Consider the following 19,248-nt stretch of genomic DNA (forward strand, 5'->3'; position numbering starts at 1 on the left):
GGAATTGTTTTAAGAAGGTACTAAGCTATTTTGAATTGTTTTAAGAAGGTCATACCAAGGATCATTTAGCTCCCCTGGAAGTAAAAAAAAACAAAAACATTTATTTGGTTAAAAAACATGTCTTCCTGCTATTAGCCCATTCAAACGCATGGAACAGCAGATAGTCCCCCCCAAAAATATCAAAAGGAAGTTTGTTCTGAAGTGTCTCTCTTATATCTGAGAGATATAAGAACGATTGGGAATTTCTATTTGTAATCTCCCCCCCCCCCCCACATTTTTGGCATTAAACTGTCCCCATATATACTGTACTTGCATTCATTTTTTCAACTGGTACTGGCGGAGCTTCAGACAAGTTTTGTGAGGCCTGTGAGTATCCTAGAGCAAGACATGTACAGTACATGTTCGTGAGAGTCACCGTTGTGCAGAAGGGGTCATATTAGGGGGTCATATTAGAGTCTAGCCCGGACGGAGACACGAGTTTCCTGACACTTGAGGAGGCCATAGAGCAAAACGGAGAACACCATTGTGTTCGTAAGTGTCTCTTCTTTCCATAGAGGGTCATAATAGGTTGTAGGCTAATAAGTTTGTAGACCGTTTGGACGATACAGACTGATTCTCAGGATGTCACAGGGTCTGACAAACACCTCTCTAGCTCTGTCACCTTTCTCTCCAGATGTGGAAGTGTTATATAGGCTGTGCGGCCGGTCTGATTTGCCATGCCTTTTGTTTGTTCTGCGGTTAGTTATAATAGAAAGTAGATAGTCTGAATGACTATCTGAGGAATTCTGCCCCACATTGTAACAAACCAGATAATAGCCTGTTGTGTCTTAAATGGGTGGAATTTACACCAATGAGCAGTTCTGCTGCGTTTGTGACAGATTTCACACCAGAGGCTCTGCACACACACACACACACACACACACACACACACACACACACACACACACACACACACACATCTCTCTCTTTCTGCTCTGGCTCATTTGCACAGTCAGGCTTTGGTCTCTGTCGGAAGTTAATAACATTCAGGCTTTGGCCTATGTCATGCTATGTCATAATCAGGCTTAGGCCTATGTCACGCTATGTCATAATCAGGCTTAGGCCTATGTCACGCTATGTCATAATCAGGCTTTGGCCTATGTCATGCTATGTCATAATCAGGCTTAGGCCTATGTCACGCTATGTCATAATCAGGCTTAGGCCTATGTCACGCTATGTCATAATCAGGCTTTGGCCTATGTCATGCTATGTCATAATCAGGCTTAGGCCTATGTCATGCTATGTCATAATCAGGCTTAGGCCTATGTCACGCTATGTCATAATCAGGCTTTGGCCTATGTCATGCTATGTCATAATCAGGCTTAGGCCTATGTCACGCTATGTCATAATCAGGCTTAGGCCCTACGTCACTGTCTTGTTTCAAGCAAGCTAATGCAGAAGTGACCAGACCCGAGTTCATATACTATTTAGGGTGACTTATAGACACAGTACCAGACCTGGGTTCATATACTATTTAGGGTGACTTATAGACACAGTACCAGACCTGGGTTCATATACTATTTAGGGTGACTTATAGACAGTACCAGACCTGGGTTCATATACTATTTAGGGTGACTTATAGACAGTACCAGACCTGGGTTCATATACTATTTAGGTTGACTTATAGACAGTACCAGACCTGGGTTCATATACTATTTAGGGTGACTTATAGACACAGTACCAGACCTGGGTTCATATACTATTTAGGGTGACTTATAGACAGTACCAGACCTGGGTTCATATACTATTTAGGGTGACTTGTATATAGTACCAGACCTGGGTTCAAATACTATTTAGGGTGACTTATAGACACAGTACCAGACCTGGGTTCATATACTATTTAGGGTGACTTATAGACAGTACCAGACCTGGGTTCATATACTATTTAGGGTGACTTATAGACAGTACCAGACCTGGGTTCAAATACTATTTAGGGTGACTTATAGACAGTACCAGACCTGGGTTCATATACTATTTAGGGTGACTTATAGACAGTACCAGACCTGGGTTCAAATACTATTTAGGGTGACTTATAGACAGTACCAGACCTGGGTTCATATACTATTTAGGGTGACTTACAGACAGTACCAGACCTGGGTTCATATACTATTTAGGGTGTTTCAAAGACATTTGGCATGTATTTAAAAACACTCAAAAACACAGTGTATTTTCCAATACTCCAACATACTTCCATGCGTTTAAAGAGATTCTCCGGTACTTTTGTATACTTTCTAGCCAGTAGTTCTGAAAGTAACGCTCACGAGACAAAAGTGGTCCCCGAAAATGGCGTACTACAATCAGTGTAGATGAACGGGAGGAGGCAGGTTAAAGAAGGATTATTAAGCCTTGAGACAGTTGACATTGTGTATGAGGGTGAATGGGCAAGACAAAAGATTTAAGTGCCTTTGAATGGGGGTGTGGTAGTAGGTGCCAGGCGCTCCAGTTTGTGTGAAGAACTGCAACGCTGCTTGGTTTTTCACGCTCACAACAGTTTCCCGTGTCAAATTGACAACTCTGGGAAGTATTGGGAGTCAACATGCATCCCTGTGGAACGCTTTCGACATCTTGTAGAGTGTATGCCATGACGTATTGAGGACAAAAAAGGAGGGGTCAACTCAATGTTAGAAAGGTGTGTTCTTAATGTTTGGAAAACTCCGTGTATATACAGTAAAAAAGTTTGGACACACCTACTCATTCCAGGTTTTTTATTTATTTTGACTATTTTCTACATTTTAGAATAACAGTGAAGACATCTAAACTATGAAATAACGTACATGGAATCATGTAGTAACCAAAAAAAGTATTAAATAAATCAAAATATATTTGAGATTCTTCTAAGTAGCCACCCGTTGCCTTGACGACAGCTTTGCACACTCTTGGCGTTCTCTCAACCTGCTTCATGGGCTCCTGGGTGGCGCAGCGGTCGAAGGCACTGCATCTCAGTGCTAGAGGGGTCACTACAGACCCTGGTTCAGTGCTCGAAAGCACTGCATCTCAGTGCTAGAGGGGTCACTATAGACCCTGGTTCAGTGGTCTAAGGCACTGCATCTCAGTGCTAGAGGGGTCACTACAGACCCTGGTTCAGCGGTCGAAGGCACTGCATCTCAGTGCTAGAGGGATCACTACAGACCCTGGTTCAGCGGTCGAAGGCACTGCATCTCAGTGCTAGAGGGGTCACTACAGACCCTGGTTCAGTGGTCTAAGGCAATGCTTCTCAGTGGTAGAGGTGTCACTACAGACCCTGGTTCAGCGGTCTAAGGCACTGCATCTCAGTGCTAGAGGGGTCACTACAGACCCTGGTTCAGCGGTCTAAGGCACTGCATCTCAGTGCTAGAGGGGTCACTACAGACCCTGGTTCAGTGGTCTAAGGCACTGCATCTCAGTCCTAGAGGGGTCACTACAGACCCTGGTTCAGCGGTCTAAGGCACTGCATCTCAGTGCTAGAGGGGTCACTACAGACCCTGGTTCAGCGGTCGAAGGCACTGCATCTCAGTGCTAGAGGGGTCACTACAGACCCTGGTTCAGCGGTCTAAGACACTGCATCTCAGTGCTAGAGGCATCACTACAGACCCTGGTTCAGTGGTCTAAGACACTGCATCTCAGTGCTAGAGGCATCACTACAGACCCTGGTTCAGCGGTCTAAGACACTGCATCTCAGTGCTAGAGGCATTACTACAGACCCTGGTTCAGCGGTCTAAGACACTGCATCTCAGTGCTAGAGGCATCACTACAGACCCTGGTTCAGCGGTCTAAGACACTGCATCTCAGTGCTAGAGGCATCACTACAGACCCTGGTTCAGCGGTCTAAAGGCACTGCATCTCAGTGCTAGAGGCATCACTACAGACGCCTTGGTTCGAATCCAGGCTGTATCACATCCGGCCGTGATTGGGAGTTCCATAGGGCGACGCCCAATTGGCCCAGCGTCGTTCGGGTTTGTCCGGTGAAGGCCGTCATTGTAAACAAGAATTGGTTCTTAACTGATTTACCTAGTTAAATAAAGGTTAAAAAAAAATAAAAAATAAAATGAGGTAGTCACCTGGAATGCATTTCAATTAACAGTGTATACATGTGTCTTTTGTCTTGCCCATTCACCCTCTGAATTGTGAAGACAATCCATGTCTCAATTGTCTCAGGTTAAAGAAGGGTTTTCAAGCCTTGTCTCCTCCTCTTCATCTACACTGATTGACATGGATTTAGTGACATCTAGTGACAACAATAGGGGATCACAGCTTTCACCTGGATTCACCTGGTCAGTCTATGTCATGAAAAGAGCAGGTGTTATTAATGTTTTGTACACTCAGTGTATATATTTTCTGGGACCAAGTAAAAAAAAAAAAAATGTTTTGTACAATTTCAATTCATTTATTCAGTTTATATAACATGTACCCGCGAGCTGCCACTCAAAATAAATCAAAAGTATGAAATACATACAGAGAAATTATCATTCGGGTCAAAAAGGAAAAAAAATGTTATGTAAAGAAAAATAAACAAAAAGAGGCCTATACAGTTGACATGTCAGAGCATAAACTATACCAGGAAGTTGAAGGAACTGTCCATACATCCCGAAGTAGAAGTGTGATGAGGAAAGATATAAAACAAGTATAAAACAAGTTCTAGAATGTTGAAAGATTCCAAGAGCACAGTGGTCTCCATCATTGGGAAATGGAAAACATATGGAACTACCTAGACTCTGTCTAGAGCTGGCCATCTTGGCACACTGAACAACGGGGCAAGGAGGGCCTTGGTAAGGGAGGTGACCAAGAACCCAATGACCACTCTGACAGAACTGCAGAGTTCCTTGGCTGAGATGGGAGAACCTGCCAGAAAGACAAGTCTCTACAACACTTCACCAATCTGGACTTTTTGGGAGTGGCTAGACGGAAGCCACTCCTGAGAAAAAAGTCACATAACAGCACGCCTGGACTTAGCAAAAGTCAATAGTACGCAAGTATAAACACCATGGGACCACGCAGCCGTCATACCGCTCAGGAAGGAGACTCATTCTGTCTCTTAGAGATGCACGTCCTTTGGTGTGAAAAGTGCAAATCTTGTAAGGCACCAGGCAAAAGTTTCTGTGGCATGATAATAAAATTTAAAAAAACTCTTTGGCCAGAATGGAAAGCGCAATGTTTGGAGAAAAGCAGGCACAGCCCATCACCCATCTAACACCATCCCTACTGTGAAGCATGGTGGTGGCAGCATCATGCTCTGGGGATTCTTTTCAGCGGCAGGGACTGGGAGACTGGTAAGTAAATAAATTGAGCCAAATACAGGCAAATCCTTAAAGGGAATCTGCTTCAGAGTGATAACAACCTTAGACTGTGGCGCAAAAATGTATGTTCCAACAGGACAATGACCCCCAAACATACAGCTAAAGCAACACTGGAATGGCTTCAGAACAAGAATGTAAAAGTCCTTTGGTGGCCCAGCCAAAGCCCAGACTTGTATCCCATTGAACATCTGTGGAAAGACGTGAAGATCATCACTGCTCCCCATCTAACTTAACAGAGCTTGATCAAATCTGAAAGGAAGAATGGGAGAAAATCCCAAAATCCAGATGTGCAAAGCTGATACAGACATACCTAAGCTGACTCAAAACTGATACAGACATACCTAAGCTGACTCAAAACTGATACAGACATACCTAAGCTGATACAGACATACCTAAGCTGATACAGACATACCTAAGCTGATACAGACATACCTAAGCTGATACAGACATACCTAAGCTGACTCAAAGCTGATACAGACATACCTAAGCTGACTCAAAGCTGATACAGACATACATAAACTGACTCAAAACTGATACAGACATACCTAAGCTGATACAGACATACCTAAACTGATACAGACATACCTAAACTGATACAGACATACCTAAGTTGATACAGACATACCTAAACTGATACAGACATACCTAAGCTGACTCAAAGATGTAATCTCTCCGCCAAAGGTGCTTCTACAAAGTATTGCTTCGGGGGTGTGAATACTTATGTAAATGAGATATTTCTCTATTTCATTTTCAATCCATTTACAAACATATATTTAATCAATTTGTAACACAACAAAATGTGGAATAAGTCAAGGGGTATGAATACTTTCTGAAGTTACTGTACATGTATATTTATATTCTGGTCTTAAATTATTTTAAAAATATATATCTTTTTTGGGGGGGGGATTATCGCACTTTTTTGCTAGATATTACTGCACTGTTGGAGCTAGAAACATAAGCATTTCACTGCACCTGCGATAACATCTGCAATACTATGTACGTGACCTATGAACTTTGATTTGATGGCTCAGTTTGTAGAGTATATTGCAATGCCAGGATTTCGGGTTTGATTCCGGGGACCACCCCCATATGTAAAATGTATGCACAAATGACTTAAGTCGCTTTGGATAAAAGCAGCTGCTAAATGGCACGCCATTTATTACTCGCTAGCTTGCCTGTTGTCTTTAGCCCCGTTTTGACCTCCTAAACACAACCAGGAGAGGTTATCCACCTGCCCGAGTCATCCCCGTATCAGCGAGACAGGCCATTTTATGATGTGTAAATGTGGGCCACGTCGGGTGTCATTTGGGTTGTCACTGAGTTGTAGCTGTTGCATATTGATGCAACAGTGTGCGTGTGAAGTGAGCTTTGTGGAAATGCTAATATAACGAATGATAAGAAATGCTAATTGTTCATTTTTTTTTTTTTTTTGTTTTTTGTTGTTGTAAAACTTTTTGCTACCGTATGCCTTTATGAACACGAACACGAACACATGTTGTAGCTCTAGTCCCTGGGAGGGTTGACCTGCAATTACTAGGATGTGTATTAACCTCCATTTTGAGATAGTAGCACTGGAATAAGCTAGCAATAGATCATCTGCAGTACAGTCTGAAAGACCTGACAAGATTACATCATAATGAATGTATCCCAATGGTTTCCTATGTTTGACCACTATTTCTGTTTTCATAATGCAAACGTCTCACCTTTGCCTCCTGTATGTCTCACCTATTGTCTCACCTATTGTCTCCTGTATGTCTCACCTATTGTCTCATGTATGTCTCACCTATTGTCTCCTGTATGTCTCACCTATTGTCTCACCTATTGTCTCCTGTATATCTCACCTTTGCCTCCTGTATGTCTCACCTATTGTCTCACCTATTGTCTCCTGTATATCTCACCTTTGCCTCCTGTATGTCTCACCTATTGTCTCACCTATTGTCTCACCTATTGTCTCCTGTATGTCTCACCTTTGCCTCCTGTATGTCTCACCTATTGCCTCCTGTATGTCTCACCTATTGTCTCCTGTATGTCTCACCTATTGTCTCCTGTATGTCTCACCTTTGCCTCCTGTATATCTCACCTATTGTCTCCTGTATGTCTCACCTATTGTCTCCTGTATGTCTCACCTATTGTCTCCTGTATGTCTCACCTTTGCCTCCTGTATGTCTCACCTATTGTCTCACCTATTGCCTCCTGTATATCTCACCTATTGCCTCCTGTATATATCACCTATTGCCTCCTGTATATCTCACCTTTGCCTCCTGTATGTCTCACCTATTGCCTCCTGTATATCTCACCTATTGCCTCACCTATTGTCTCCTGTATATCTCACCTATTGCCTCCTGTATATCTCACCTATTGTCTCCTGTATATCTCACCTATTGCCTCCTGTATGTCTCACCTATTGCCTCCTGTATATCTCACCTATTGTCTCACCTATTGTCTCCTGTATATCTCACCTATTGCCTCCTGTATGTCTCACCTATTGTCTCACCTATTGTCTCCTGTATATCTCACCTTTGTCTCCTGTATGTCTCACCTTTGCCTCCTGTATATCTCACCTTTATCTCCTGTATATCTCACCTTTGTCTCCTGTATATCTCACCTATTGTCTCCTGTATATCTCACCTTTGTCTCCCGTATGTCTCACCTATGGTCTCCTGTATATCTCACCTTTGTCTCCCGTATGTCTCACCTATGGTCTCCTGTTTCTCCTCTTCAGGGAAACGAGGCAAGTTACCCCCTGGAAATGTGCTCGCATTGTAAGTATCTTTGATTTACTAACTAACTCCCTTTGTCCGGCATCAACATCAGAAAATGAAACTATCCTCACTCCCCTCCGCTCTCTGCTTGTCTGAGCTTGTTTTGATTATTCAACATTATGCTCAAATGCAACCCAACAAAAAGGACAGCATATATAGATTAGACTAACACCACACAGGGGCTTTCTGCTGGAGCCAGGGACACACTCAGAGGAGACTCAGGAACACACTCAGGGGAGACTCAGGGACACACTCAGGGGAGACTCAGGGACACACTCAGGGGACACACTCAGGGACACACTCAGGGGAGATTCAGGGACACACTCAGAAGAGACTCAGGGACACACTCAGGGGAGACTTAGGGACACACTCAGGGGAGATTCAGGGACACACTCAGGGGAGACTTAGGGACACACTCAGGGGAGATTCAGGGGAGACTCAGGGACACACTCAGGGGAGACTTAGGGACACACTCAGGGGAGATTCAGGGGAGACTCAGGGGAGACTTAGGGACACACTCAGGGGAGACTCAGGAACACACTCAGGGGAGACTCGGGGACACACTCAGGGGAGATTCAGGGACACACGCAGGGACACACTCAGAGGAGACTCAGGGACACACGCAGGGACACTCTCAGGGGAGACTCAGGGACACACTCAGGGGAGACTCAGGGACACACTCAGGGACACACTCAGGGGAGACTCAGGGACACACTCAGGGGAGACTCAGGGACACACTCAGGGACACACTCAGGGGAGACTCAGGGACACACTCATGGGAGACTCAGGGACACACTCAGGGACACACTCAGGGACACACTCAGGGGAGACTCGGGGACACACTCAGGGGAGACTCAGGGACACACGCAGGGACACACTCAGGGGAGACTCAGGGACACACTCAGAGGAGACTCAGGGACACACTCAGGGACAAGCAGGCAGCCCAACAGTAGTTGCCGCGGTAGACCGAGGATAAGAAGGTGTGTGACTCTGACCCGAGCCGAGACCGAGGAAGGACTTCACCATTCCTGGATATTTCCAGCTTCGCAAGGACCCTCCCACTCCCCACAGCCCATGCTCCACCCCCAATGAAACACAAACAAACACGCATAGCACTAGCAACAGCCAGTGCCTGTATGCAGCCTCCCAAAATAACCCAAGGCCTGCTTGTTGGAGTTCCTTGTTGCTAGGGGTTTCCCAGAGCCGGAGCAACGGTTGACGAGGAGAGGGGGTTGGGGGGGGGGATTCCATTACAATGGTTTATAAGGAGGACAGGACACCCACTCCCATATATTTATGAGCCTAAAGCTATTGTATTAGAACTGTTCTACTGAATGATGTAGCCTGCAGACCAATGAATGTGGAGATATTACTATCAGTCTGAATGCTGAAAACCTTACGTATAGATTTAATGTAGAGTTTGCTGCACAACATAATCCATGTAGGGAGCATTACATGCTGCTGTCCTAGCCATTATCCATCCACTAGCCTTCATTCCATACTGCTGTCCGAGCCATTATCCATCCACTAGCCTTCATTCCATACTGCTGTCCGAGCCATTATCCATCCACTAGCCTTCATTCCATACTGCTGTCCGAGCCATTATCCATCCACTAGCCTTCATTCCATACTGCTCTCCTAGCCATTATCCATCCACTAGCCTTCATTCCATACTGCTGTCCTAGCCATTATCCATCCACTAGCCTTCATTCCATACTGCTGTCCTAGCCATTATCCATCCACTAGCCTTCATTCCATACTGCTGTCCTAGCCATTATCCATCCACTAGCCTTCATTACATACTGCTGTCCGAGCCATTATCCATCCACTAGCCTTCATTCCATACTGCTGTCCTAGCCATTATCCATCCACTAGCCTTCATTCCATACTGCTGTCCTAGCCATTATCCATCCACTAGCCTTCATTACATAATGCTGTCCTAGCCATTATCCATCCACTAGCCTTCATTACATACTGCTGTCCTAGCCATTATCCATCCACTAGCCTTCATTCCATACTGCTGTCCGAGCCATTATCCATCCACTAGCCTTCATTCCATACTGCTGTCCTAGCCATTATCCATCCACTAGCCTTCATTCCATACTGCTGTCCTAGCCATTATCCATCCACTAGCCTTCATTCCATACTGCTGTCCGAGCCATTATCCATCCACTAGCCTTCATTCCATACTGCTGTCCGAGCCATTATCCATCCACTAGCCTTCATTACATACTGCTGTCCTATCATTATCCATCCACTAGCCTTCATTCCATACTGCTGTCCGAGCCATTATCCATCCACTAGCCTTCATTCCATACTGCTGTCCGAGCCATTATCCATCCACTAGCCTTCATTCCATACTGCTGTCCTAGCCATTATCCATCCACTAGCCTTCATTCCATACTGCTGTCCGAGCCATTATCCATCCACTAGCCTTCATTCCATACTGCTGTCCGAGCCATTATCCATCCACTAGCCTTCATTCCATACTGCTGTCCGAGCCATTATCCATCCACTAGCCTTCATTCCATACTGCTGTCCGAGCCATTATCCATCCACTAGCCTTCATTCCATACTGCTGTCCATTAGCCATTATCCATCCACTAGCCTTCATTCCATACTGCCATTATCCATCCACTGCCTTCATTCCATACTGAGCCATTATCCATCCACTAGCCTTCATTCCATACTGCTGTCCGAGCCATTATCCATCCACTAGCCTTCATTCCATACTGCTGTCCGAGCCATTATCCATCCACTAGCTTTCATTCCATACTGCTGTCCGAGCCATTATCCATCCACTAGCTCATTCCATTCATTATCCATCCACTAGCTTTCATTCCATACTGCTGTCCTAGCCATTATCCATCCACTAGCTTTCATTCCATACTGCTGTCCGAGCCATTATCCATCCACTAGCCTTCATTCCATACTGCTGTCCTAGCCATTATCCATCCACTAGCCTTCATTACATACTGCTGTCCTAGCCATTATCCATCCACTAGCCTTCATTACATACTGCTGTCCTAGCCATTATTATCCATCCACTAGCACTTCATTCCATACTGCTGTCCTAGCCATTATCCATCCACTAGCCTTCATTCCATACTGCTGTCCTAGCCATTATCCATCCACTAGCCTTCATTCCATACTGCTGTCCTAGCCATTATCCATCCACTAGCCTTCATTCCATACTGCTGTCCTAGCCATTATCCATCCACTAGCCTTCATTCCATACTGCTGTCCTAGCCATTATCCATCCACTAGCCTTCATTCCATACTGCTGTCCTAGCCATGATCCATCCACTAGCCTTCATTACATACTGCTCTCCTAGCCATTATCCATCCACTAGCCTTCATTACATACTGCTGTCCTAGCCATTATCCATCCACTAGCTTTCATTCCATACTGCTGTCCTAGCCATTATCCATCCACTAGCCTTCATTACATGCTGCTGTCCTAGCCATTATCCATCTACTAGCCTTCATTTCATACTGCTGTCCTAGCCATTATCCATCCACTAGCCTTCATTACATACTGCTGTCCTAGCCATTATCCATCCACTAGCCTTCATTACATACTGCTGTCCTAGCCATTATCCATCCACTAGCCTTCATTACATACTGCTGTCCTAGCCATTATCCATCCACTAGCCTTCATTACATACTGCTGTCCTAGCCATTATCCATCCACTAGCCTTCATTCCATACTGCTGTCCTAGCCATTATCCATCCACTAGCCTTCATTCCATACTGCTGTCCTAGCCATTATCCATCCACTTGCCTTCATTCTGTCAGTTGCACTAGAATCCAGAATCCATCCCCCCCACACCACACACACAGCCTCATTGGCTCAATAAAAATCCATTATGCTAATAGGGTTGGTGTCATGTGTTGGCCTGGCAGCATAAGTACAAGGCTGCTCATTTAAAAGTACACACACACCCCCACAGACACAGGGGTCTAATGGACAAAACGATGATGTAATCTTTCTGTGTGGTGAGATTAATGTACTGCTACAATGCTCATTTGATTGCTCGTTGCGCAACAGTTTTTTTTCTTCTCTGAAAAATGAAAGCCAGGAGCTGTGTGTGTGCCTGCGTACCATGCATACCAGGGTTATTTCCAGTAATAGCCGGCTTTTGGCCGATACATTTTTTTATATTTTTTTTTGTTGTAGTTGAAAAGCCAATAAATAAAATTGCCTCCCGTCCGGGGGAAGAAGAATGGAAAAAATATATATATATGAATTTGGGATCTATCATCCCACAGTTTGTTTTGAAATATTTTTCTCGACAAGCTGATGTTTTAGTCATTTAGCAGACGCTCTTATCCAGAGCAATTAGAATTAAGTGCCTTGCTCAAGGGCACATCGACAGATTTTTCTCCTAGTCGTTTCGGGGATTCAAACCAGTGACCTTTTATGTTACTGGCCCAACACTCTCAACCACTAGGCTAGCTGCTGCCCCTGACTAATAGAATATATCAACCTCTTCTTCTATGGGGGACAGTAGATTGACAGGCTAGTGATTTTGATGTTCGTTACTTGTCTTGTTATCTGAGGAAAAGTTCATGTGGACAGTCATTCAAACATCTTCAAAGTGCTCATCAGAATTAGGTAAGAATTAGCGCACATCGTTGCATCCTAGACTTGCATGTTCTGTTATTATGAATGACCATCATCTAAAGGGGATTTGTGTCATTCTGAGCACCGTGGGTGGACGCCCTAATCAGGTTACTGACCCAACACATGTGGGTCCGGTCAATTTTAAATGCTGTCTGTCAAATGTTCAGCTTATATGTCTATTTATGTCTGTTTGTTTGTTTGTTTGTGTGTGTGTGTGTTTGTTTGTGTGTGTGTGTGTGTGTGTGGTTTGGGGTGGCTAGCAGCAGGTTCTTGTTGCCTAGTAACACAGTTAAAAGTGAATCCAGTATTGATGAGCAAATGGTCTCTTTCTGCTGTGTGGAGTATCATCATAATGATTTTAGTCACTAAGGAGGACATCCCTCCAAGCAGGACATCATTAGCATATCTCAACGAGACTATTCAAAATGGGGACTGCATTTCAGTTAAGGGCTTCTGAGTAGCGATCCTACGTCTTGCCTTGTGTATCAGACATCACAGTATAGTATTGGGATCCCGAGTGGCACAGCGGTCTAAGGCACTGCATTTCAGTAAGGGCTTCTGAGTAGCGATCCTACGTCTTGCCTTGTGTATCAGACATCACAGTATAGTATTGGGATCCCGAGTGGCACAGCGGTTTAAGGCACTGCATTTCAGTAAGGGCTTCTGAGTAGCGATCCTACGTCTTGCCTTGTGTATCAGACATCACAGTATAGTATTGGGATCCCGAGTGGCACAGCGGTCTAAGGCACTGCATTTCAGTAAGGGCTTCTGAGTAGCGATCCTACGTCTTGCCTTGTGTATCAGACATCACAGTATAGTATTGGGATCCCGAGTGGCACAGCGGTCTAAGGCACTGCATTTCAGTAAGGGCTTCTGAGTAGCGATCCTACGTCTTGCCTTGTGTATCAGACATCACAGTATAGTATTGGGATCCCGAGTGGCACAGCGGTCTAAGGCACTGCATTTCAGTAAGGGCTTCTGAGTAGCGATCCTACGTCTTGCCTTGTGTATCAGACATCACAGTATAGTATTGGGATCCCGAGTGGCACAGCGGTCTAAGGCACTGCATTTCAGTAAGGGCTTCTGAGTAGCGATCCTACGTCTTGCCTTGTGTATCAGACATCACAGTATAGTATTGGGATCCCGAGTGGCACAGCGGTTTAAGGCACTGCATTTCAGTAAGGGCTTCTGAGTAGCGATCCTACGTCTTGCCTTGTGTATCAGACATCACAGTATAGTATTGGGATCCCGAGTGGCACAGCGGTTTAAGGCACTGCATTTCAGTAAGGGCTTCTGAGTAGCGATCCTACGTCTTGCCTTGTGTATCAGACATCACAGTATAGTATTGGGATCCCGAGTGACACAGTGGTCTAAGGCACTGCATTTCAGTAAGGGCTTCTGAGTAGCGATCCTACGTCTTGCCTTGTGTATCAGACATCACAGTATAGTATTGGGATCCCGAGTGGCACAGCGGTCTAAGGCACTGCATTTCAGTAAGGGCTTCTGAGTAGCGATCCTACGTCTTGCCTTGTGTATCAGACATCACAGTATAGTATTGGGATCCCGAGTGACACAGCGGTCTAAGGCACTGCATTTCAGTAAGGGCTTCTGAGTAGCGATCCTACGTCTTGCCTTGTGTATCAGACATCACAGTATAGTATTGGGATCCCGAGTGGCACAGCGGTCTAAGGCACTGCATTTCAGTAAGGGCTTCTGAGTAGCGATCCTACGTCTTGCCTTGTGTATCAGACATCACAGTATAGTATTGGGATCCCGAGTGGCACAGCGGTTTAAGGCACTGCATTTCAGTAAGGGCTTCTGAGTAGCGATCCTACGTCTTGCCTTGTGTATCAGACATCACAGTATAGTATTGTCTTGGATCCCAGTATACTATTGGGAGTGACACAGTGGTCTAAGGCACTGCATTTCAGTAAGGGCTTCTGAGTAGCGATCCTACGTCTTGCCTTGTGTATCAGACATCACAGTATAGTATTGGGATCCCGAGTGGCACAGCGGTTTAAGGCACTGCATTTCATTAAGGGCTTCTGAGTAGCGATCCTACGTCTTGCCTTGTGTATCAGACATCACAGTATAGTATTGGGATCCCGAGTGACACAGTGGTCTAAGGCACTGCATTTCAGTAAGGGCTTCTGAGTAGCGATCCTACGTCTTGCCTTGTGTATCAGACATCACAGTATACTATTGGGATCCCGAGTGGCACAGCGGTCTAAGGCACTGCATTTCAGTAAGGGCTTCTGATTAGAGATCCTACGTCTTGCCTTGTGTATCAGACATCACAGTATAGTATTGGGATCCCGAGTGGCACAGCGGTCTAAGGCACTGCATTTCAGTAAGGGCTTCTGAGTAGCGATCCTACGTCTTGCCTTGTGTATCAGACATCACAGTATAGTATTGGGATCCCGAGTGACACAGTGGTCTAAGGCACTGCATTTCAGTAAGGGCTTCTGAGTAGCGATCCTACGTCTTGCCTTGTGTATCAGACATCACAGTATAGTATTGGGATCCCGAGTGGCACAGCGGTTTAAGGCACTGCATTTCAGTAAGGGCTTCTGAGTAGCGATCCTACGTCTTGCCTTGTGTATCAGACATCACAGTATAGTATTGGGATCCCGAGTGACACAGTGGTTTAAGGCACTGCATTTCAGTGCAAGAGGGGTCACTACAGTCCCTGGTTCAAATCCAGGCTGTATCACATCCAGCCGTGATTGGGAGTCCCATAGGGCGGCGCACAATTGGCCCAGCGTTGGCCGGGGGAAGGCCGTCATTGTAAATTAGAATTAGTTCTTAACACTTGCCTAGTTAAGGTTAAATATATATATGTTTTTTAAGTTTAGCTTCATCCCCTGTCTCTCACTGTGCTCGATCCATAGGTCCTCTCTCTTTCTCCCTCACTAACTAACACACGTGGCAGCGTCTCTTAGCCAATGACACTATTGAAGAGTAATTATTCTGTAGCATGGGTTGGAGACATTTCAAGCTGGGGAGTGAGGTTACCAAGCCAACTAATACAATATATGCCATTTAGCAGACGCTTTTAGCCAATGGGACTTAGTCGTGCGTGTCACATTTTCATGTGAGTGGTCCGAGCGGGAATCGATCCAACTGTCTTAGCGATGTGCCATGCTCTACCAACTGAGCTACAGAGGACAACAACTCTGTTATGTTTGCTCATACTGATGGCCTCAAATGTTGTCATACTTTAACTGACAATCCAGTCTACTACTCCTAGTACAGACTTTAACCGACAGTCAAACAATCAATCAAATGTCTTTATAAAGCCCTTTTTACATCAGCTGATATCTCAAAGTGCTGTACAGAAACCCAGCCTAAAACCCCAAACAGCAAGCAATGCAGATGTAGAAGCACAGTGGCTAGGAATAACTCCCTAGAAAGGCAGGAACATAGGAAGAAACCTAGAGAGGAACCAGGCTCTGAGGGGTGGTCTGTCCTCTTCTGGCTGTGCCGGGTGGAGATTATAACAGAACATGGCCAAGATGTTCAAATGTTCATAGATGACCAGCAGGGTCAGATAATAATAATCACAGTAGTTGTACAGGGTGCAGCCGGTCAGCACCTCAGGAGTAAATGTCAGTTGGCTTTTCATAGACAATCATTCAGAGATAGAGACAGAAGGTGCGGTGGAGAGGTTCCAAAACAGCAGGTCTGGGACAGGGTAGCACGTCCGGTGAATAGATCAGGGTTCCATAGCCGCAGGCAGAACAGTTGAAACTGGAGCAGCAGCACGGCCAGGTGGACTGGGGACAGTAAGGAGGAGTCAGGCCAGGTAGTCCTGAGGCATGACCCTAGGGCTCAGGTCCTCCGAGAGAAGAGAAAGAGAGAGAGAATTAGAGGGAGCATACTTAAATTCACACAGGACACCGGATAAGACAGGAGAAATACTCCAGATATAACAGACTGACCCTAACCCCCCGACACATAAACTACTGCAGCATAAATACTGGAGGCTGAGACAGGGGGGGTCAGGAGACACTGTGACCCCATCCGATGACACCCCCGGACAGGGCCAAACATGAAGGATATAACCCCACCCACTCTGCCAAAGCACAGCCCCCACACCACTAGAGGGATATTTTCAACCACCAACTTACCATCCTGAGACAAGGCCGAGTATAGCCCACGAAGATCTCCCCCACTGCCAAAGCACAGCCCCCACACCACTAGAGGGATATCTTCAACCACCAACTTACCATCCTGAGACAAGGCTGAGTATAGCCCACGAAGATCTCCCCCACTGCCAAAGCACAGCCCCCACACCACTAGAGGGATATCTTCAACCACCAACTTACCATCCTGAGACAAGGCTGAGTATAGCCCACGAAGATCTCCCCCACTGCCAAAGCACAGCCCCCACACCACTAGAGGGATATCTTCAACCACCAACTTACCATCCTGAGACAAGGCCGAGTATAGCCCACGAAGATCTCCCCCACTGCCAAAGCACAGCCCCCACACCACTAGAGGGATATCTTCAACCACCAACTTACCATCCTGAGACAAGGCCGAGTATAGCCCACGAAGATCTCCCCCACTGCCAAAGCACAGCTCCCACACCACTAGAGGGATATCTTCAACCACCAACTTACCATCCTGAGACAAGGCCGAGTATAGCCCACGAAGATCTCCCCCACTGCCAAAGCACAGCCCCCACACCACTAGAGGGATATCTTCAACCACCAACTTACCATCCTGAGACAAGGCAGAGTATAGCCCACGAAGATCTTCCCCACTGCCAAAGCACAGCCCCCACACCACTAGAGGGATATCTTCAACCACCAACTTACCATCCTGAGACAAGGCAGAGTATAGCCCACGAAGATCTCCCCCACTGCACAATCCCGAGGGAGGGCACCAACCCGGACAGGAAGATCACGTCAGTGACTCAACCCACTCAAGTGACGCACCCCTCTTAGGGACGGCATGGAAGAGCACCAGTAAGCCAGTGACTCAGCCCCTGTAATAGGGTTAGAGGCAGAGAATACCAGAGGAGAGAGGGGAACCAGCCAAGCAGAGACAGCAAGGGTGGTTCGTCACTCCAGTGCCTTTACGTTCACATTCACACTACTGGGCCAGACTACACACAATCATACGACCCACTGAAGAGATGAGTCTTCAGTAAAGACTTAAAGGTTGAGACCGAGTCTGCGTCTCTCACATGGGTAAGCAGACCGTACCATAAGTGGAGCTCTATAGGAGAAATCCCTGCCTCCAGCTGTTTGCTTAGAAATTCTAGGGACAATTAGGAGGTCTGCATCTTGTGACCGTAGCGTACGTATGTACAGCAGGACCAAATCAGAAAGATAGGTAGGAACAAGCCCTTGTAATGCTTTGTGGGTTAGCAGTAAAACCTTGAAATCAGCCCTAGCCTTAACAGGCAGGCATCCACTTCCTTATGTCTGAAACACAGGCTTCCAGGGAGGGCAATTTTGGGGCTTCACCATGTTTCATTGAAAATGTATAGCTGTGTATCATCTGCATGTAAACAATTGTTTACAGACAGATTATTTCACTTATACTTCACTGTATCACAATTCCAGTGAGTCAGAAGTTTACATACACTAAGTTGACTGTGAAAATGATGTCAGGGCTTAGAAGCTTCTGATAGGCTAATTGACATAATTTGAGTCAATTGGAGGTGTAAATCAAATCAAATCAAATGTATTTATATAGCCCTTCGTACATCAGCTGATATCTCAAAGTGCTGTACAGAAACCCAGCCTAAAACCCCAAACAGCAAGCAATGCAGGTGTAGAAGCACGGTGGCTAGGAAAAACTCCCTAGAAAGGCCAAAACCTAGGAAGAAACCTAGAGAGGAACCAGGCTATGTGGGGTGGCCAGTCCTCTTCTGGCTGTGCCGGGTGGAGATTATAACAGAACATGGCCAAGATGTTCAAATGTCCATAAATGACCAGCATGGTCAAATAATAATAAGGCAGAACAGTTGAAACTGGAGCAGCAGCACGGTCAGGTGGACTGGGGACAGCAAGGAGTCATCATGTCAGGTAGCCCTGGGGCATGGTCCTAGGGCTCAGGTCCTCCGAGAGAGAGAAAGAAAGAGAGAATTAGAGAGAGCATATGTGGGGTGGCCAGTCCTCTTCTGGCTGTGCCGGGTGGAGATTATAACAGAACATGGCCAAGATGTTCAAATGTTCATAAATGACCAGCATGGTCGAATAATAATAAGGCAGAACAGTTTAAACTGGAGCAGCAGCACAGCCAGGTGGACTGGGGACAGCAAGGAGGTGTACCTGTGAATGTATTTCAAGGCCTACCTTCAAACTCAGTGTCTCTTTGCTTGACATCATGGGAAAATCAAAAGAAATCATCCAAGACCTCAGAAAAATTATTGTAGACCTCCGCAAGTCTGGTTCATCCTTGGGAGCAATTTCCAAATGCCTGAAGGTACTACATTAATCTGTACAAGCAATCGTACGCAAGTATAAACACCATGGGACCACGCAACCGTCATACCGCTTAGGAAGGAGGACACATTCTGTCTCCTAGAGAT

The 19,248-nt window shown here is 45.8% G+C and overlaps 1 protein-coding gene across 1 annotated transcript in view; it reads left to right on the forward strand.

Annotated features, from left to right (window-relative positions):
* The window catches only part of LOC115127376 (calcineurin subunit B type 1-like), a 57,929-nt gene that overhangs the window by 10,074 nt on the left and 28,607 nt on the right, over positions 1–19,248 (forward strand). The window contains exon 2 of the mRNA XM_065007835.1: positions 8,035–8,074. Within this exon, the coding sequence (XP_064863907.1) occupies positions 8,035–8,074 (40 nt within the window). The remainder of the gene's footprint in view (positions 1–8,034; positions 8,075–19,248) is intronic.

Source organism: Oncorhynchus nerka, linkage group LG23 (assembly GCF_034236695.1).
Source record: "Oncorhynchus nerka isolate Pitt River linkage group LG23, Oner_Uvic_2.0, whole genome shotgun sequence".
NCBI classification, from domain to species: domain Eukaryota; kingdom Metazoa; phylum Chordata; class Actinopteri; order Salmoniformes; family Salmonidae; genus Oncorhynchus; species Oncorhynchus nerka.